The sequence below is a fragment of the Lissotriton vulgaris genome, chromosome 7 (genome assembly GCF_964263255.1).
Source record: "Lissotriton vulgaris chromosome 7, aLisVul1.2, whole genome shotgun sequence".
NCBI lineage: Eukaryota > Metazoa > Chordata > Amphibia > Caudata > Salamandridae > Lissotriton > Lissotriton vulgaris.
In genome coordinates this window covers 101934788-101956609 of record NC_141695.1, presented here as the reverse complement: position 1 = coordinate 101956609, position 21822 = coordinate 101934788, and the positions used below count along the sequence as shown (strand labels likewise).

At 43.1% G+C, this 21822-nt stretch overlaps 1 protein-coding gene across 1 annotated transcript in view; it reads left to right on the top strand.

Annotated features, from left to right (window-relative positions):
- The first annotated feature begins 1126 nt into the window (after positions 1 to 1126).
- The window catches only part of LOC147700910 (killer cell lectin-like receptor subfamily B member 1B allele A), a 439368-nt gene continuing 418672 nt past the window's right edge, over positions 1127 to 21822 (top strand). Inside the window, exon 1 of the mRNA XM_086928539.1 lies at positions 1127 to 1211. Within this exon, the coding sequence (XP_086784665.1) occupies positions 1127 to 1211 (85 nt within the window). The remainder of the gene's footprint in view (positions 1212 to 21822) is intronic.

Below are 21822 nucleotides of genomic sequence, written 5' to 3'. Positions count from 1 at the left end.
GATGAATTGTGTTGTGAAAAGTATCATTCTATTACACAAATGGCAGGAAACTCAGCAGTTCAGCTTTTATTCAATGGCTGGTACTTAGAGCATGTGATAAGGAGATGAGTGCACTAACAACCGCTGAAGTCTTTCAATTTTTAAGACACAAGCTACCTAACAAATAACTCATCAAGAAACTGCCTGTCATAGAACCAGATTGGTGACCAATAGGAATGTCCTCTGGTATAGCCGGGGGTAAATAGGAGCCAGGCCCCAGTGAGTTTGAGTTTATTTGATTAAATGTTATGGTTTTGAAAACGACATTAAACGTTTCCACTTTTTTAAGAGTTGTGCTTCTTTACAAATGTCTCATCGATTCATATATGTGCAGACAAATTTGGCCTGCATCAAGTTGCATTTTGTATGAATTTTATTACTGCATCTTTTAATTTATGCGATTGTGTAGGCGGTGTTGTAAGATATAAAAAGCTCGGATCCTGTGTACAACGTTAAAATAAAGTAGAACATGAATATTTACCCTGGCGCTATGATTTTTACTGCACTCAGCTATCACTTCCGTCTCTACAGTAGTGAATGGATTCACTGAAGAAGTGAATTATCTTTTTTTAATGAAATCTATATAAAAAGAAACGTATTACGTCCATATAATTATTATAAAGGTGTCAAATAATACAAAATCATTTAATAACACCAATAGGCCTGAAGACAATAAATCCTAAAATCAGTAGCAGAAAAACAATACATGTATTTAAGCCAGCAATCGACAGATGAAAAACTTCATCTACTGCCAATATTAACACAGACTAAAAAAATGATTGAACCTTAGGTACCTTAACACATATGCAGAGAAATCAGCAAGTTTATTCAGAATAATATTTCATCCTCTATCAATCAATACAGCTACATAGCAATAAACTCTAAAGCGTCGTATAGTGAAAAAAAAAAAGAAGTCGTGAAGGCGTTTTGATGAATCTACGTCAGTGGTGTCGATCGTCCCCTCTCACATAGTCTGCGAACACTTCCTCTTCTTGGAGGTGCTAAAGCCGCTCATTTCTGTGACTTCAGGAGTTTAGACTTGAAGCATCGCAGTCCCCAGTCTGAGAGCTCGCCCGTCGACACTGACATGGCGGGGGAAGTTGTTTACGCAGACATCAAGGTTCCTGGGAGAGCTGCGCGCACCAAAGAGCGGAGAGCAGCAACTGGGCGCGGTAAATAGTGATTTATTTGTAAATTTCTTTAGGGGCTGCAGGAGCCTGCAAAGGGGCATCATGGTTTTTACACCTGCTAAGGGTCTACCTTCTAACTGCAAAGTAGAACGTCCTGTGTTACTTAGGAAATTACTGTTAAGTTAGAGGGTTCCTCTGGCAAGGCACATTTTTTGGTGGCTGGCCACCGGGCAAAATGATGAGAGATGTAAACTACATTACCTAGCGATGTAGGTGGATTCGTGTGATGGATGCTGTGGCGAGAGGGTAAGGGCAGCAGATATAGGGCTGATTTGCTGCTACCGATGTTCTCGTTAGAAGGGGCATGTGGTGCAAAATATTACAACAAATTCTAGGCAAAACAAAAGTATTTTGGTAAAATAAATATTCATGAAGCTGCATTTCACACTGCCAATGATAGTGCATGCTCCTCCGAGGCCAAGGACCACAATTTACAAATGATGCTGATCACCGTATCCTTCTTTCTTCCTGTGCTGGCTGCTTCAGCTTTTCACCAGTCCAGACACCCTCCAGGATTCTACCTCCTCTCCTGTTTTGAAAACAAACAGGTATGTTTACATTTGTCCTTTTACAGGGAAGTCTGTCCTTAAAAGCACTGGACTGATGTGAACATGAGAGAACCTGGTGACTTCAGACTATTCTAGTGAAAGAGAGTCTGAATTTCATCTCCCTACTAGCTCCAACCAGTTAGGCCCAGATGTACAACCATTCCATTTTGCTACTTGCAAAATGGAATGTACAAATTCCGAAGGGGTCGCAAACGTTCTGCCTCATTAATATTCACGAGGCAGGTCGCAATTTGCAACCTCATTAGGAATGGCCAGCACTCACACGGATGGTGACCTGCTGACGCCAGCAGATCACCATGTCTGTGAATGCTTTTTAAATAAAGCAGGTTTTTTTTAATGCAGCCCATTTTCCCTGAAGGAAAACGGGATGCATTTAAAAAAGAAAAATGAGATGTTTCTGTTTAATTTTTAAAGTGTATTTCTTTTTATTTTTTACGAGTTTTATAAAGAGCAGACGTGACCCATCCGGGTATCAGAGCGCTGAACACATCGTAGACAGGTTACACATGTAGAGTAAATGGCAAAGATAGTTATGAGTGGGAGCAGCAAGAACTGCAGAGCATACATTTAGTATGTAAGCACAATCAAATATTGTCAACAAAAGATTCATCCTGTATCCCTTAAAGCTGTTAATAGAGATATTTGTTCATCAGAAATCTTTTCATTTCGATTTGTAAGGCAGTAATCGAGGGCAAGAAACGTTTAATTTTCTTTAGGATGCTTAGCTGACAGTTGGCTCCCCTGGTTGTTGCGCTGATATGATCTTGCAAATTCAAATGTTTGTCAAGAGTTATACCAAGCGATCTCGTGAAGTCGATGATGGTTAGGAAACAGTTGAGAGCTGTACATTTTTTGAGCCATACCTCTATTGGGATAGACCAGTTGTGGGCGGTGATCAGGAGGAATTCTGTTTTGAGGGCATTGAGCATAAGGTAGTTGTGAGTTGGCTAATGCTGGGTTTGCAGCAGGGTGTAAATGAGAGCCTTCACGTCTTGGGGGGTTGAGATTTCAAGTATAATTGAGTGTCTTTAGCGAACATATGATGACGAATATTTGAGTGCTTTAGAATTTTCATGAGGGGTTCCATAAACAGATTGAATAGCTTAGAGGAGAGTGTGGATCCTTAAGGGAACTCCGATATAGACCGAAGTGAAGTTGGAGAGGGTATGCTTGATTTGTATGGAATAACTCAAACCAGCTTGCAACGGGTCCGGATAGCCCCATCCTTGCCTCCAGAAGGCTGATCAAGCTGTCCTGTTTGACTCTGTTGATAGATCCAGTAGTATAAGGAGGCATGATTCATTTTGATCATGCAGTCTCAGGGCATCATAAACAATATGTGATAGCACTGTTTCAGTGCTACGACCCTTTCTAAAGCCAGATTGGCAATCGTCCAGAAGATGGAACTTATCAATATGGTCACAGAGTTGTAAGTGCACACATTTTTCTAGTACCTTTGCCTAGTGTAGGGAGGTTGGTAATGGGACAGAAGTTGTTGAGGTCAGACTGATCTGAATTTGGCTTTTTGAGTACAGGAGAGACCTGTCCTATTTTTAGACAGTCCGGCATCAGGCCCTGAGACAGGGATGCATCAATAATCCAGGTCCAGAGAGGGAGATTGGAGGATTTTAGTTCTTTGGTAAGTTTAGCAGGCACAGGATCAGAGAAATGGTTTGAGGGTTTTAGCGATGTTATAATGTTGAGTATGTCGACTTCATCTGGAACTCTGAAAGCATACCATCTAGCATTGTTCTTTGAGGAAGAGCTTGTTGCGGGCTATTCACCGGTTGTTGAATGGGATGGAGATTGAGGAGAGAATGGTTTGGAGGATGTTGGGAGGTGAGACGTAGTTCTGATTCAATTTTGTTTGTCTTTTCTCTGAAATGGGTGAAGTAATTTCCACAGAATGATGATACTTTATCTCCAGAGTGGAAGTTAGGTTTGTGTGCTGCTTGTTGCTTTAGAAGTTCAAATAGTTGTTTGGGTCTATTTTTGGCTTCATCTAGTTGTGTCTTGAAGTGTTCTGTTTTTGATCTTCGAATGTGTTTGTTATAGGCACTTCTTGTCAACCTCAGATGCTTGAGGTGAAAGTGGGAGGGAGAGATTCTCCAAGTTCTTTCAGCAAGTCTTAACTTGTGTCTTTCTTCATTAAGGTTGCAGTTGAGCCAGGGTTTGGATCATTTGCAGGGGAGTCTTTTAGCTGTCTCGGCTCAACTGTGTCGAGATTATCTGAAATACATTGGAAATAGTTATCTGTGAGATTGTTCACATTCACCTTGTATGTATTAGGTTGTAAGATTTTATTGCTGCAAGAAGATAGCTCAGTAAGGTTAATATTTCTCAGGTCTCCGGTTCATTGTTTGGTTTTACGTTGTTGCCTTTGTCGCACTACAGTGTTTCCCAAGATAAGGAAGGAAACTAGATAGTGATCAGATCAGTCACACGGGAATATGGATTCCATATAGTATGACATTGTCTTAGGAGATAATAAGGTTGAGGGTTGCACCTCTACTATGTGTAGGGCCATTACATATTTGGGTGAGATTGAGGTTCAAGAGGAAGTCTTTCAAGGTGTTCAGTAAATGGCCATTAGTGTCATTCCAGTGAATGTCTCGGAGGAAGATCTGGTTGGTGTTTTCGGCTGATTTAGACACAATGGTCTCCATTAGCTGTTCAATGAAAGGAAGATTGTTGCCTGGGGGTTGGTATAGATTGTGTAGAATGCATGCTATCTTGCTGTTTTTCCATATATCAATACCTAAATATTGCCACAAGGGCATTGGAGCAGTGTCAGCTTGTTTCAGGGTGAGCGAGGAGTGGAAGATACATGCTACACCACTTCCTGTTTTTTTTTTGGTCTATCCAGTCTGATGATGTCAAAGTTAGATGGAACTACAATGTCAATAATGGGGGAGGAAGTATAATTGAGACAGGTTTCCGTTAAGATTAGGAGGTCATTATCTTAGGCAAGGATGAGATCAGCAATGTCTGCAGCATGTTTAACAGCTGATCTGCGGTTGAGAACCATGGACTTGATATGATGATGACGTCCGTGGGATCACTGCCTGCTCGTAAAAAATATTTCCGCTGCCAGTCCCCTGAGGGCCCCTTCCCATTTGCAGGTAGCTTACCACCTTTTTGAAATATGTTATAAACCGCAAGTGTTTTGTGACCGCCATTGTGGTTGCAAACCAATCATACATGTGCAACTTTGTATTAGGAAGGAACGCCCTTGGCACACCCCTTCCTAATAGGGAGTCTCAAACCCTATTTTGTGAACGGTAATAGGTTACCGACTCGTGATATAGGGTGTGTACATTACACATACCAATTTTTGCAGTCGCAAATGGGCCGATTTCCCATTTGCAACAGCAAAAAACGGTCATACATCTGCCCTTTACATATCCTAATGGGTAGCTCATTGTGTTATTTAATGAACAACACAATACTTTATATACACACCCCAAAAAGTTTATTTTTCATTCAAGCTACTAATTTAATTCTTTTTGTACTGATGCCCAATTTAATAACACTCAAATGACCCACCTCAGAAGTATGCAAAGCACAGTTAACCTCGCAGGGATTCAAGGTCACAACCAGCAGGTCACAGTAGTTGTTAGAGGTGAGCACAAATGCGAAGGAAAACAATTTAAAATGGCTGAGAAGAAACTGTGCACTCCTAAGCATGTGCTTGTGATTTTTGATCTTGCTCCATACATGACTGTTGACTTTCCACTTACAAACAGCTCATAAAACATTTAATATGCTTTTGTAACTGCCCAACATTAAACTCCTTCTTAAAAAATAACTCTCACCTGGCAAATGCACTCATAAAATGCTCTAGTTTAATACTGTAAGGACTCTTTGGTAAAACATGTAAGGCGATTACACTATTTTGAATCCAAAATATCTTGTCTCTCTCTGGCAAAAAGATCATTGAAGTCAATCCTTGTGTTTTCCCTGCTCAGTGTTTACAGTGAAGTCATGCTTGGTAAAAACCTCCAGCTACTGGGACATCACAATAGAAATATCTTGACATAGTGACACTGTGAGGAATTCATTGAACACAGTTTGCCCCCCTTGACCAAGATCCCTAAAGCACTGATACCCTTAGCATAATGATTCACAACTAAGAGGTCTGGTGATTGGGACATAAAATGAATAGTCAGATGACCACCTACGTTCTGTAAATTCGTCTTTCAGTAGTGCAGAGGTTTCTTGTGCTTTATGTTAGCTTTGAAATGCCTTCTACAGTAAAACATTTTTTTACTCACAAGGGAATATTAGTTATCTTTATCTACAACTGCATTTTTTTATAAGCCCTCAATATGTTAGGTAAAGTTATAGACTATGAGTGTTCCTGTTATTCCTCATTGACATGATAGACAGATTCCCCCTATGTTTAAACTCTTGACTGCTTAAAACTATTCTCCACTTTGTTGAAGAACCGTTTAATCAAGTCTTGGGTCGTTTTAATTTAAAATGTTAGGCATGCCTTTTAAAATTTTCATAACGCTTATTGTTGTATAAAAATATCAGCTATGCCTCCCTCAAAAATATTTTGCAAAAGTAGGGGCGCATTGGTCTGCAATATAATAATAATGTATTTTCAAACCTGTTTTTAAAAAGGCTAATTAAATTACTCATAAAGATCATATGTGTAAAAGGACTAGGAGGAAATTAGCATGACCAACTTGAAGTCGACATTAGAATATTACATCTTTAATGGAAATTGCAGTAGAAAGATTTGATTATACAGATAATATAAATTATGAGTCATTTTGACAACTCATGAGGTAGACATAAATGTTGTCAATATTTTGCTACAAATTAAAATGAAGACGATTTTTTAAGGTCTATCCATGTTCAATCTTTAATTTATCACTTAACATTCATAAACTAATTTATTGCTGAAGCTTTATGTGGTAAATGAAAATGACATAAGTTAATGACAATGTGAATACATAAATAATAAAAAACTGTTTCCTTTAATCTGTTTAAAACAAGATTTTGGTAATTTATATTTGTACTGTAGTTGAAGAAAAAAGAAGCCACTCATAATTATCAGAGAATTGGCACAACCAAAAAATACCTCTTGGTACCCAACATTTCCAAACAACAGCTTTTTGTTAAATTGTTAGACATTTTCTGTCCTAAATAGTTGACTCATTAACTATATTTGTATCACTGGTTTTGTCAATAGAAAATTACAGGTTGAAAATATAGACACTGTTGGAAATGGGATCCCTGGCTGGCCAGGGCTTGCGCTAAAGTCAGTCAGAGACCACCACTCCTAAGTCAGGGCAAGGGAGGTACATGCCAAGATAACCCCTGCTCACCCTCTAGGTAACGTGGCGCGAGCAGCAAGGCTAAAGTTGGAGGCGATGTGAGTTAAGTATTTGCGCACACACCCCAGCAACAACACCCAAGGCCCACCACAAAGAAAACTCCACACAAGGTTATATATAAAAATAGCCTTTGTATTATACCAAAACACATTAGATAAAACACACTTTACAATGTACCAACATGCACGGGCGGAATTTACAGGGGATATGTACAAGACAGGGCCACATGGACCACTGTCAGGAATATGCACTTTCAGACTTAGTACTTGGTAGAATTACCACTTAGAACATAGAATATAAATCACTGTAGCACAAACTAGAACATAAAGCACACAACCAGTAATCACTGGTAACCGGTAAGTACCACCTACGCAATCCTAACCACCTTAGGAACAGGTCATGCAGGAAACCGGGACCTCACTAGCACCACCTGTACTAGGAGAAAACAACCACCTAAGTATCACAATACCTGTAGGGGTATAGGCATATCACACATGATGTATCACAACACATTCAGAGGTGTATGGAAGGAAAACACATGATGCAGAAACCTACATTCAGCGGTGTAAGGAACACATGACGCATCAACACACGTTCAGCGGTGTAAGGAACAAGGCACATGATGCATCAACAACACATTCAGAGGTACAGGACACAGGACACGGGGAATGACGTCATCAGGGAATCCCGGGCCGGCAGCCAATCCCAGCACGGCCCGGGGGAGACGTCACGAGGGGACCAGGGCCAGCGCCGGTGAGCTAGGGGATACAACGAGGGGTAGGCTCCCTCGGGGAAGTAATGAAATAAGAAATAAAGCGAGGTAGGCACTCGCTGGAGTCCATTTAACCCTCGCAAAACTGGGGCCAATGCCGGGTGGGCACCGGCTGAGATAAACAGCGCTCCCTCAGCGTTACAGCAGAAATGAAGCGCTCCCAAGCACTAGAAGGCAAGACACAGCGCTCCACAGCGCTAGAGCAAAGAACAAGCACTCCCAGGCGCTTTAGGGAACCAAAGGTCACCAGTCCAGCAAGAGTACAGGTAGAGCGCTCCTCAGGCTCTAGTGCCCCAAAAGTCTTCCACAAAGTCCTTCAGGGGTCCAGGGGATGTAGTAGTCCAGGGGCTGGGCAGGGCAAGCCTTCCCCCGGGCCCCAGCAGCAGCATGCCCCTGGTAAGATTCAAGTTGGGAACAAGAACATTTTCATGGGATCACAGCCCCTCTTTTATACACCTTTTCCCTTTGTCTTCAGGTGCCGGGTGGGGGAGAACCAGTCACAGCTGGTTTTGGAGCACCCTTGATGGCTCAACCACTCCTCTCATTCACTAGGGAGGCTAGAGTCATCAGTCGCTCCAAAGGGGGCAGAGCCAACATTGTGTGGGGGAAACCCAGCCTCATTCAGGACACAGGTGCAGCCCCTCCCTCACATCAGCATGCTAATCTCTCCATTCACCACCGGGGCAGACTCACACAGACTTCCTGGAGCCAGGCTTTCCAGCCAGCTCCAGCCAATCACACTCCAGCACCCTCACAGCACATGTACAGCCATGTCTAGAAGTGGCACTTCCACACTAGACACATACATGCCACATACATCATTGCGAAGCATTTAATCACACGAGTTCGCACATACCAAACTCGAGCATGCACACCTCATGCATCAGGAACTACCAGGGACACAGACATTCCCCATGCATTCCTTTGGTAGGGCAGGCCAATCTCACACACGCACTCAGGGAGCGCACGCACTTTACACTGCGCCACAGTGTCAAAGTGCTTAAAGACCAGAAATCACTATAATTATTTATTAACACCAGGCAAAAAGTTCAGGGGTGAACCTGCCAGAAGGGCCAAGTCCAACAGACACATATTTTTTCAAAATAGTTATTGCTAAAGAAATAGGTTGTTGTTAAATATAAAGAAATTAAGAGAAAGAAAGTAAATGAGAGAAAGAAAGTGAGGCGATGAAGGACCTCCTGAACTCCACCTAAATTTGTGAATCATAAAAGGTGAATCCTGTAACCAAAACCAGAGCTGTTTGAAGAATAAAAGCTTCATGATTACAAAACAAAATTAAGGAATTTAAACCTTAGTCTTTCCTTGGATAATTTGATTTATTAAGATGTATACTGATTGATATTTATTTTGCCATAAATGTTTATAATAAAATATCTATTTTCATAAAAAGGGATTTTGATACATTAAAAGGTAATATCGAAAGAAAGTAGAGAATTATTGGTAAAATCGTTATTTTAATAGAATCCAGTCTACCCCACAAAGAAAGATATAATGGCGACTATGTGCTAGGTTGACTGACCTAGCGAACAAAACACCTACTATTTATTCTTTTCATGACACAACATCAAATAATACATTTTAAAAACATCTTTGAAACATAATTTATTTCAAAGAAAAACCTCAGATTAGTTTGAGTTGTAAAGCAAACCATTCACTTTTTGGGTCCCACTGCTCATATTCTCGCAATGTATGTGTTGCCTTCAGAGGGTAGAATACCTAAAAGAGAGTGTAATGGTTATTGTTAGTATTACAGTCCTTCATGGCTTTCCCAAATGTGTCTTCCAGGTTGAAACACTTCATCTTTAGTTGGTTATGTATTTTATGCTTTTTTAACACTTGCACTCTTGCATTTTCTTGATGTTTAGAGATGCAAAAAGCATCAACCACTGCACATTTATTAATATAGAGTCAGTCTAGTGATTTCTTTGAACTAGATATCTGGTCAAAGATTATCTTTGATACCACAGGTTTTGTTTATTTCAAACGAGTCACTGCTTTTCACATCTTGTTATATATATATATATATATATCTATATATATTCAAAGCTCCAAAGTTGCCCGCAGGCAAGGCAGCACACTCCAGCAGCTTGTCACAAGCATATTCCTCGCAGCAATTGTAAGGGTAAAAGCTACACTCCGTCTCTCTGTAATTACTGTCCTCATGTCGCATAATGAAGCCTGACGCGTTTCTGGGCTAATGCCCTCATCAGGGGCTCGACAGGAGATTTGTGGAGTAGACACACCCACCTTATGTTAATAACCACCCTCAAATGGGCTGCTTTCAGGTGAATAACCGCAAAGGTTTATGGGCCATGCAGTGCGTGTCCACCAGGATAATTTAACTGTATTAGGTGCCCTGGATGGCCCCGAGGGGTGGTTGAGCCATCAATCCACTGCTGTTTATCCACATGGGTCTCGGGAGTGTCCGAGACTCGTGACCCCCTATGATATGGGGTGGTGCGCTCCTTCACGGCTGGGCCGCTGAGTACCTTTTCAAAGCTCGGGGCCCATCCGTGGCACCTAATACAGTCAGTTGGTGTGTAAGCAGCTCCATGGGTTAGTGAGTAGCTACATGAGTGTCTATATGGGTTATTGATTGGTTGTCTGAGTATCTGTATGTGTGCCTGAGTGTCTGTGTGGGTCGTTGGGGTGAGTGTGACTGTGCATAGATGTCTGAGTTGGTGATTCACTGGATGTATGGGTTCAAGAGTGCATCTGAGAAGGTCTGTATGGGTAGGTGAGTGTGTATATGGGTGTGTTGGTGAGTGAATGGATGTCTCAGTGGTACATGTGTGAGTAACAACATATGTGAAAGGCAGTATATGTGTGTGTTGGACTATATAAATGACTATATACAAGAGTGAGTGATTACCGAAGTGAAGTTGGAGAGGGTATGCTTGATTTGAATTCTTTGACATCTGTTATGTAGGAATAACTCAAACCAGCTAGCAACGGGTCCGGATAGCCCCATCCTTGCCTCCAGAAGGCTGATCAAGCTGTCCTGTTTGACTCTGTTGATAGATCCAGAAGTATAAGGAGGCATGATTCTTTTTGATCATGCAGTCTCAGGGCATCATAAACAATATGTGATAGCACTGTTTCAGTGCTATGACCCTTTCTAAAGCCAGATTGGCAATTGTCCAGAAGATGGAACTTATCAATATGGTCACAGAGTTGTAAGTGCACACATTTTTCTAGTACCTTTGCCTAGTGTAGGGAGGTTGGCAATGGGACAGAAGTTGCTGAGGTCAGACTGATCTGAATTTGGCTTTTTGAGTACAGGAGAGACCTGTCCTATTTTTAGACAGTCCGGCATCAGGCCCTGAGACAACGATGCATTAATAATCCAGGTCCAGAGCGAGAGATTGGAGGATTTTAGTTCTTTGGTAAGTTTAGCAGGCACAGGATCAGAGAAATGGTTTGAGAGTTTTAGCGATGTTATAATGTTGAGTATGTCGACTTCATCTGGAACTCTGAAAGCATTCCATCTAGCATTGTTCTTTGAGGAAGAGCTTGTTTGCGGGCTATACACCGGTTGTTGAATGGGATGGAGATTGGGGAGAGAATGGTTTGGAGGATGTTAGGAGGTGAGACATAGTTCTGATTCAATTTTGTTTGTCTTTTCTCTGAAATGGGTGAAGTAATTTCCACAGAATGATGATACTTTATCTCCAGAGTGGAAGTTAGGGTTGTGTGCTGCTTGTTGCTTTAGAAGTTCAAATAGTTGTTTGGGTCTATTTTTGGCTTCATCTAGTTGTGTCTTGAAGTGTTCTGTTTTTGATCTTCGAATGTGTTTGTTATAAGCACTTCTTGTCAACCTCTGATGCTTGAGGTGAAAGTGGGAGGGAGAGATTCTCCAAGTTCTTTCAGTAAGTCTTAACTTGTGTCTTTCTTCATTAAGGTTGCAGTTGAGCCAGGGTTTGGATCATTTGCAGGGGAGTCTTTTAGCTGTTTCGGCTCAACTGTGTCGAGATTATCTGAAATAGATTGGAAATAGTGATCTGTGAGATTGTTCACATTCACCATGTCTGTAGTAGGTTGTAGGATTTTATTGCTGCAAAAGATAGCTCAGTAAGTTTATTATTTCTCAGGTCTCTGGTCCATTGTTTGGTTTTACGTTGTTGCCTTTGTCGCACTACAGTGTTTCCCAAGATAAGGAAGGAAACTAGATAGTGATCAGATCAGTCACACGGGAATATGGATTCCATATAGTATGACATTGTCTTAGGAGATAATAAGGTTGAGGGTTGCGCCTCTATTATGTGTAGGGCCATTACATATTTGGGAGAGATTGAGGTTCAAGAGGAAGTCTTTCAAGGTGTTCAGTAAATGGCCATTAGTGTCATTCCAGTGAATGTCTCAGAGGAAGATCTGGTTGGTGTTTTCGGCTGATTTAGACACAATGGTCTCCATTAGCTGTTCAATGAAAGGAAGATTGTTGCCTGGGGGTTGGTATAGACTGTGTAGAGTGCATGCTATCTTGCTGTTTTTCCATATATCAATACCTAAATATTGCCACAAGGGCATTGGAGCAGTGTCAGCTTGTTTCAGGGTGAGCGAGGAGTGGAAGATACATGCTACACCACTTCCTGTTTGTTTTTTTTTGGTCTATCTAGTCTGATGATGTCAAAGTTAGATGGAACTAGAATGTCAATTATGGGGGAGGAAGTATAATTGAGACAGGTTTCCGTTAAGATTGGGAGGTCATTATCTTAGGCAAGGATGAGATCAGCAATGTCTGCAGCATGTTTAACAGCTGATCTGCGGTTGAGAACCATGGACTTGATATGATGATGATGTCCGTGGGATCACTGCCTGCTCGTAAAAAATATTTCCGCTGCCAGTCCCCTGAGGGCCCCTTCCCATTTGCAGGTAGCTTACCAAGTTTTTGAAATATGTTATAAACCGCAAGTGTTTTGTGACCGCCATTGTGGTTGCAAACCAATCATACATGTGCAACTTTGTATTAGGAAGGACCGCCCTTGGCACACCCCTTCCTAATAGGGAGTCTCAAACCCTATTTTGTGAACGGTAATAGGTTACCGACTCGTGATATAGGGTGTGTACATTACACATACCAATTTTTGCAGTCGCAAATGGGCCGATTTCCCATTTGCAACAGCAAAAAACGGTCATACATCTGCCCTTTACATATCCTAATGGGTAGCTCATTGTGTTATTTAATGAACAACACAATACTTTATATACACACCCCAAAAAGTTTATTTTTCATTCAAGCTACTAATTTAATTCTTTTTGTACTGATGCCCAATTTAATAACACTCAAATGACCCACCTCAGAAGTGTGCAAAGCACAGTTAACCTCGCAGGGATTCAAGGTCACAACCAGCAGGTCACAGTAGTTGTTAGAGGTGAGCACTTAACTCGCTGATACAAATGCAAAGGAAAACAATTTAAAATGGCTGAGAAGAAACTGTGCACTCCTAAGCATGAGCTTGTGATTTTTGATCTTGCTCCATACATGACTGTTGACTTTCCACTTACAAACAGCTCATAAAACATTGAAGATGCTTTTGTAACTGCCCAACATTAAACTCCTTCTTAAAAAATAACTCTCACCTGGCAAATGCACTCATAAAATGCTCTAGTTTAATACTGTAAGGACTCTTTGGTAAAACATGTAAGGCGATTACACTATTTTGAATCCTAAATATCTTGTCTCTGGCAGAAAGATCATTGAAGTCAATCCTTGTGTTTTCTCCGCTCAGTGTTTACAGTGAAGTCATGCTTGGTAAAAACCTCCAGCTACTGGGACATCACAATAGAAATATCTGAGGAATTCATTGAACACAGTTTGCCCCCCTTGACCAAGATCCCCAAAGCACTGATACCCTTAGCATAATGATTCACAACTAAGAGGTCTGGTGATTGGGACATAAAATGAAAAGTCAGATGACCACCTACGTTCTGTTAATTCGTCTTTCAGTAGTGCAGAGGTTTCTTGTGCTTTGTTACCTTTGAAATGCCTTCTACAGTAAAACATTTTTTTACTCACAAGGGAATATTAGTTATCTTTATCTACAACTGCATTTTTTTATAAGCCCTCAATAAGTTAGGTAAAGTTATAGACTATGGGTGTTCCTGTTATTCCTCATTGACATGATAGACAGATTCCCCCTATGTTTAAACTCTTGACTGCTTAAAACTATTCTCCACTTTGTTGAAGAACCATTTAATCAAGTCTTGGGTCCTTTTAATTTAAAATGTTAGGCATGCCTTTTAAAATTTTCATAACGCTTATTGTTGTATAAAAGAATCAGCTATGCCTCCATCAAAAATATTTTGCAAAAGTAGGGGAGCATTGGTCAGCAATATAATAATAATGTATTTTCAAACCTGTTTTTAAAAAGACGAATTAAATTACTCATAAAGATCATATGTGTAAAATAAGTATGGGCGGAAAATCCGTTTCGCTCGCGGATTTTGCGGATTTTCGGTAAATTCGCAATCCGCGAGATTCGCGAATCTCCCGCAAAATCCGCAAATCCGCGAGCAGCGGATTTTATGGCTTGCTCGCACTGTTCGCGTGAGTTCGCGGCTTCCCAGTACAACTTCGCGCCCCCCGAATAAGCGCTAAATTGCAGAAATACGATCTTAGCAAAACTGAAACTACTTACCAGGTTCAAAAGTTCAGGCTCATCATTAGTAGCCATTTTCTGTAGTGCTTCCTGAGGGGCCCCTCCAGAGTTCAGTTGCCTACTTGCAACTATTATGTGACCCTGCTCTGAACCTCAGAATAGTTACACATATGCCACAAAGGTCCTGAATTACAGCTAAGGGAGACAAGCAGGAGCCAGGCTGGAAGTTCAAATCCATTAATCAGCCCCTAATTCATTATTGTCAGTTGGGGCAGGGCAGGTGTTGTAACTAATTTTGCAACAATGAAAGCACTTAGCAAGTGCAAAAGATCACTAATCAGGAAGCACTAAGGAAGCAGGTGCCAGCTAAAAAAATATTCTGTGACACATTAATCAGCCCCAAATTACTTCAGGTCACTTGAGGCAGGGAAGGTGTGCTTTGCTTTGCCACAATAATGTACACTGACTAGACAACCAGAGGGTGCTGTGATGAAACCGAGGGTGGCATGGGTGGGCCAGAGGGTGGCATGAGTAGTCAGAGAGTGGCAGTGGTGACAGAGAGTGGCAGTGATGAAGCAGAGTGTCCCAAACAGGCTGGACACGTAGAAACAACAAGTTCGCAAAACTTGCGACCCGACAGGTAAGTTCGCGTTTGCAAAATTGTACAAAATCCTCGCGAACTGGCAGAAACCCGCGCGAACACAACAAAAAAAAAATCCGCAAATTTGCGAGAATTCGCGGATTTTGCAAATTGCGAGTTCGCAAATCCGCAAAATTCGCCCATGCTTAGTGTAAAAGGACTAGGAGGAAATTAGCATGACCAACTTGAAGTCGACATTAAAATATTACATCTTTAATGGAAATTGCAGTAGAAAGATTTGATTATACAGATAATATAAATTATGAGTCATTTTGACAACTCATGAGGTAGACATAAATGTTGTCAATATGTTGCTACAAATTAAAGGATGGGGCTATCCGGACCCGTTGCAAGCTGGTTTGAGTTATTGCTATATAACAGATGTCAAAGAATACAAATCAAGCATACCCTCTCCAACTTCACTTCGGTAATCACTCACTCTCGTATATAGTTATTTATATAGTCCAACACACACATATACTGCCTTTCACATATGTTGTTACTCACACAGGTACCACTGAGACATCCATTCACTCACCAACACACCCATATATACACTCACCTACCCATACAGACCTTCTCAGATGCACTCTTGAACCCATACATCCAGTGAATCACCAACTCAGACATCTATGCACAGTCACACTCACCCCAACGACCCACACAGACACTCAGGCACACATACAGATACTCAGACAACCTATCAATAACCCATATAGACACTCATGTAGCTACTCACTCATCCATGGAGCTGCTTACACACCAACTGACTGTATTAGGTGCCACGGATGGGCCCCGAGCTTTGAAAATGTACTCGGCGGTCCAGCCGTGAAGGAGCGCACCACCCCATGTCATAGGGGGCCACAAGTCTCGAAGACTCCTGAGACCCATGTGGATAAACAGCAGGGGATTGATGGCTCAACCACCCCTCGGGGCCCATCCAGGACACCTAATACAGTTAAATTATCCTGGTGGACACGCACTGCATGGCCCATAAGCCTTTGCGGTTATTCACCTGAAAGCAGCCCATTTGAGGGTTGTTATTAACATCAGGTGGGTGTGTCTACTCCACGAATCTCCTATCGAGCCCCTGATGAGGGCATTAGCCCAGAAACGCGTCAGGCTTCATTATGCGACATGAGGACAGTAATTACAGAGAGACGGAGTGTAGCTTTTACCCTTACAATTGCTGCGAGGAATATGCTTGTGACAAGCTGCTGGAGTGTGCTGCCTTGCCTGCGGGCAACTTTGGAGCTTTGAATATATATAGATATATATATATATAACAAGATGTGAAAAGCAGTGACTCATTTGAAATAAACAAAACCAGTGGTATCTAAGATAGCTTTGACCAGATATCTAGTTCAAAGAAATCACTAGACTGACTCTATATTAATAAATGTGCAGTGGTTGATGCTTTTTGCATCTCTAAACATCAAGAAAATGCAAGAGTGCAAGTGTTAAAAAAGCATAAAATACATAACCAACTAAAGATGAAGTGTTTTAACCTGGAAGACACATTTGGGAAAGCCATGAAGGACTGTAATACTAACAATAACCATTACACTCTCTTTTAGGTATTCTACCCTCTGAAGGCAACACATACGTTGCGAGTTTAGGAGCAGTGGGACCCAAAAAGTGAATGGTTTGCATTACAACTCAAACTAATCTGAGGTTTTTCTTTGAAATAAATGATGTTTCAAAGATGTTTTTAAAATGTATTATTTGATGTTGTGTCATGAAAAGAATAAATAGTAGGTGTTTTGTTCTCTAGGTCAGTCAACCTAGCACATAGTCGCCATTATATCTTTCTTTGTGGGGTAGACTAGATTCTATTAAAATAACGATTTTACCAATAATTCTCTACTTTCTTTAGATATTAACTTTTAATGTATCAAAATCCCTTTTTATGAAAATAGATATTTTATTATAAACATTTATGGCAAAATAAATATCAACCAGTATACTTCTTAATAAATCAAATTATCCAAGGAAAGACTAAGGTTTAAATTCCTTAATTTTGTTTTGTAATCATGAAGCTTTTATTCTTCCAACAGCTCTGGTTTTGGTTACAGGATTCACCTTTTATGATTAACAAATTTAGGTGGAGTTCAGAAGGTCCTTCATTACCTCACTTTCTTTCTCTTATTTTCTTTCTTTCTCTTAATTTCTTTATATTTAACAACAACCTATTTCTTTAGCAATAACTATTTTGAAAAAATATGTGTCTGTTGGACTTGGCCCTTCTGGCAGGTTCACCCCTGAACTTTTTTCCTGGTGTTAATAAATAATTATAGTGATTTCTGGTCTTTGCGCACTTTGACACTGTGGCGCAGTGTAAAGTGCGTGCGCTCCCTGAGTGCGTGTGTGAGATTGGCCTGCCCTACCAAAGGAATGCATGGGGAATGTCTGTGTCCCTGGTAGTTCCTGATGCGTGAGGTGTGCATGCTCGAGTTTGGTATGTGCGAACTCGTGTGATTAAATGCTTCGCAATGATGTATGTGGCATGTATGTGTCTAGTGTGGAAGTGCCATTTCTAGACATGGCTGTACATGTGCTGTGAGGGTGCTGGTTAGTGAGTGGCTGGAACAGGCTGGCAAGCCTGGCTCCAGGAAGTCTGAGTGGGTCTGCCCCGGTGGTGAATGGAGAGATTAGCTTGCTGATGTGTGGGAGGGGCTGCACCTGTGTCCTGAATGAGGCTGGGTTTCCCCCACACAATGCTGGCTCCGCCCCTGTCGTGCGACTGATGACCCTAGCCTCCCTAGTGAATGAGAGTAGTGGTTGAGCCATCAAGGGTGCTCCAAAACCAGCTGTGACTGGTTCTCCCCCCACCCGGCACCTGAAGACAAAGGGAAAAGGTGTATAAAAGAGGGGCTGTGACCCTATGAAAATGTTCTTGTTCCCAACTTGAATCTTACCAGGGGCATGCTGCTGCTGGAGCCCGGGGGAAGGCTTGCCTCCCTGGGCCCTGCCCATCCCCTGGACTACTACATCCCCTGGACACCTGATGGACTTTGTGGAAGACTTTTGGGGCACTAGAGCCTGAGGAGCGCTCTACCTGTACTCTTGCTGGACTGGTGACCTTTGGTTCCCTAAAGTGCCTGGGAGCGCTTGTTCTTTGCTCTAGCGCTGTTGAGCGCTGTGTCTTGCCTTCTAGTGCTTGGGAGTGCTTCATTTCTGCTGCAGCGCTGAGGGAGCGCTGTTTATCTCAGCCGGTGCCCACCCGGCATTGGCCCCAGTTTTGCGAGGGTTAAATGGACTCCAGCAAGTGCCTACCTCGCTCTATTTCTTATTTAATTACTTCGCCGAGGGAGCCTACCCCTCGTTGTATCCCTGAGCTCACCGCCGCTGGCACGGGTCTCCTCGTGACGTCTCCCCCGGCCACGCTGGGATTGGCTGCTGGCCCGGGATTCCCTGAAGACGTTATTCCCTGTGTCCTGTGTCCTGTACCTCTGAATGTGTTGTTGATGCATCATGTGCCTTGTTCCTTACACCGCTGAACGTGTGTTGATGCGTCATGTGTTCCTTACACCGCTGAATGTAGGTTTCTGCATCATGTGTTTTCCTTCCCTACACCTCTGAATGTGTTGTGATACATCATGTGTGATATTGCAAAAACAACAGGTGATGGACCGAATGAGGATCAATGTCACACATTCAACCCAGTCAAAAGATCTGGGTCCTAATCCATCGTTTTTTTGCACTCCACACCACCCTGGGTTAGACAATGGCGATATGCAAATCAGCTCTGACCCTGTGCCCCATGGGAACAGTTCAGTCCGAACTACAAAAGCCATGTCCTTCCCAGAACGGAATCAAGCATCCGAGGACCGGACCGGTTTGCGCACACACCCCAGCAACAACACCCAAGGCCCACCACAAAGGAAACTCCAAACAAGGTTATATATAAAAATAGCCTTTGTATTATACCAAAACACATTAGATAAAACACACACTTTACAATGTGCCAACAGGCACGGGCAGAATTTACAGGGGATATGTACAAGACAGGGCCACATGGACCACAGTCAGGAATATGCACTTTCACACCACTGGAGTCAAGCTAGCCGGGCTGATGAGAGGTGTTACCTCGAAACCGGTCCGGTCCTCGGATGCTTGATTCCGTTCTGGGAAGGACATGGCTTTTGTAGTTCGGACTGGACTGTTCCCATGGGGCACAGGGTCAGAGCTGATTTGCATATCGCCATTGTCTAACCCGGGGTGGTGTGGAGTGCAAAAAAACGAAGGATTTGGGCCCAGATCTTTGGACTGGGTTGAGTGTGTGACATTGATCCACATTCGGTCCATCACCTGTTGTTTTTGCAAATTCCGCCCTAAGTGCGCTGGGGATGCCCAGACGTGGGTCCCAGGCACTCCACACCACTGGAGTCAATCTAGCCGGGCTGATGAGAGGTGTTACCTCGAAACCGGTCCGGTCCTCGGATGCTTGATTCCGTTCTGGGAAGGACATGGCTTTTGTAGTTCGGACTGGACTGTTCCCATGGGGCACAGGGTCAGAGCTGATTTGCATATCGCCATTGTCTAACCCGGGGTGGTGTGGAGTGCAAAAAAACGAAGGATTTGGGCCCAGATCTTTGGACTGGGTTGAGTGTGTGACATTGATCCACATTCGGTCCATCACCTGTTGTTTTTGCAAATTCCGCCCTAAGTGCGCTGGGGATGCCCAGACGTGGGTCCCAGGCACTCCACACCACTGGAGTCAAGCTAGCCGGGCTGATGAGAGGTGTTACCTCGAAACCGGTCCGGTCCTCGGATGCTTGATTCCGTTCTGGGAAGGACATGGCTTTTGTAGTTCGGACTGGACTGTTCCCATGGGGCACAGGGTCAGAGCTGATTTGCATATCGCCATTGTCTAACCCGGGGTGGTGTGGAGTGCAAAAAAACGAAGGATTTGGGCCCAGATCTTTGGACTGGGTTGAGTGTGTGACATTGATCCACATTCGGTCCATCACCTGTTGTTTTTGCAAATTCCGCCCTAAGTGCGCTGGGGATGCCCAGACGTGGGTCCCAGGCACTCCACACCACTGGAGTCAAGCTAGCCGGGCTGATGAGAGGTGTTACCTCGAAACCGGTCCGGTCCTCGGATGCTTGATTCCGTTCTGGGAAGGACATGGCTTTTGTAGTTCGGACTGGACTGTTCCCATGGGGCACAGGGTCAGAGCTGATTTGCATATCGCCATTGTCTAACCCGGGGTGGTGTGGAGTGCAAAAAAACGAAGGATTTGGGCCCAGATCTTTGGACTGGGTTGAGTGTGTGACATTGATCCACATTCGGTCCATCACCTGTTGTTTTTGCAAACATCATGTGTGATATGCCTATACCCCTACAGGTATTGTGATACGTAGGTGGTTGTTTTCTCCTAGTACAGGTGGTGCTAGTGAGGTCCCGGTTCCCTGCGTGACCTGTTCCTAAGGTGGTTAGGATTGCGTAGGTGGTACTTACCGGTTACCAGTGATTACTGGTTGTGTGCTTATGATCTAGTTTATGCTACAGTGATTTATATTCTATGTTCTAAGTGCTAATTTTACCAAGTACTTAGTCTGAAAGTGCATATTCCTGACTGTGGTCCATGTGGCCCTGTCTTGTACATATCCCCTGTAAATTCTGCCCGTGCCTGTTGGCACATTGTAAAGTGTGTGTTTTATCTAATGTGTTTTGGTATAATACAAAGGCTATTTTTATATATAACCTTGTTTGGAGTTTCCTTTGTGGTGGGCCTTGGGTGTTGTTGCTGGGGTGTGTGCGCAAACCGGTCCGGTCCTCGGATGCTTGATTCCGTTCTGGGAAGGACATGGCTTTTGTAGTTCGGACTGAACTGTTCCCATGGGGCACAGGGTCAGAGCTGATTTGCATATCGCCATTGTCTAACCCAGGGTGGTGTGGAGTGCAAAAAAACGATGGATTAGGACCCAGATCTTTTGACTGGGTTGAATGTGTGACATTGATCCTCATTCGGTCCATCACCTGTTGTTTTTGCAATATCACACATGATGTATCACAACACATTCAGAGGTGTAGGGAAGGAAAACACATGATGCAGAAACCTACATTCAGCGGTGTAAGGAACACATGACGCATCAACACACGTTCAGCGGTGTAAGGAACAAGGCACATGATGCATCAACAACACATTCAGAGGTACAGGACACAGGACACAGGGAATAACGTCTTCAGGGAATCCCGGGCCAGCAGCCAATCCCAGCGTGGCCGGGGGAGACGTCACGAGGAGACCCGTGCCAGCGGCGGTGAGCTCAGGGATACAACGAGGGGTAGGCTCCCTCGGCGAAGTAATTAAATAAGAAATAGAGCGAGGTAGGCACTTGCTGGAGTCCATTTAACCCTCGCAAAACTGGGGCCAATGCCGGGTGGGCACCGGCTGAGATAAACAGCGCTCCCTCAGCGCTGCAGCAGAAATGAAGCACTCCCAAGCACTAGAAGGCAAGACACAGCGCTCAACAGCGCTAGAGCAAAGAACAAGCGCTCCCAGGCACTTTAGGGAACCAAAGGTCACCAGTCCAGCAAGAGTACAGGTAGAGCGCTCCTCAGGCTCTAGTGCCCCAAAAGTCTTCCACAAAGTCCATCAGGTGTCCAGGGGATGTAGTAGTCCAGGGGATGGGCAGGG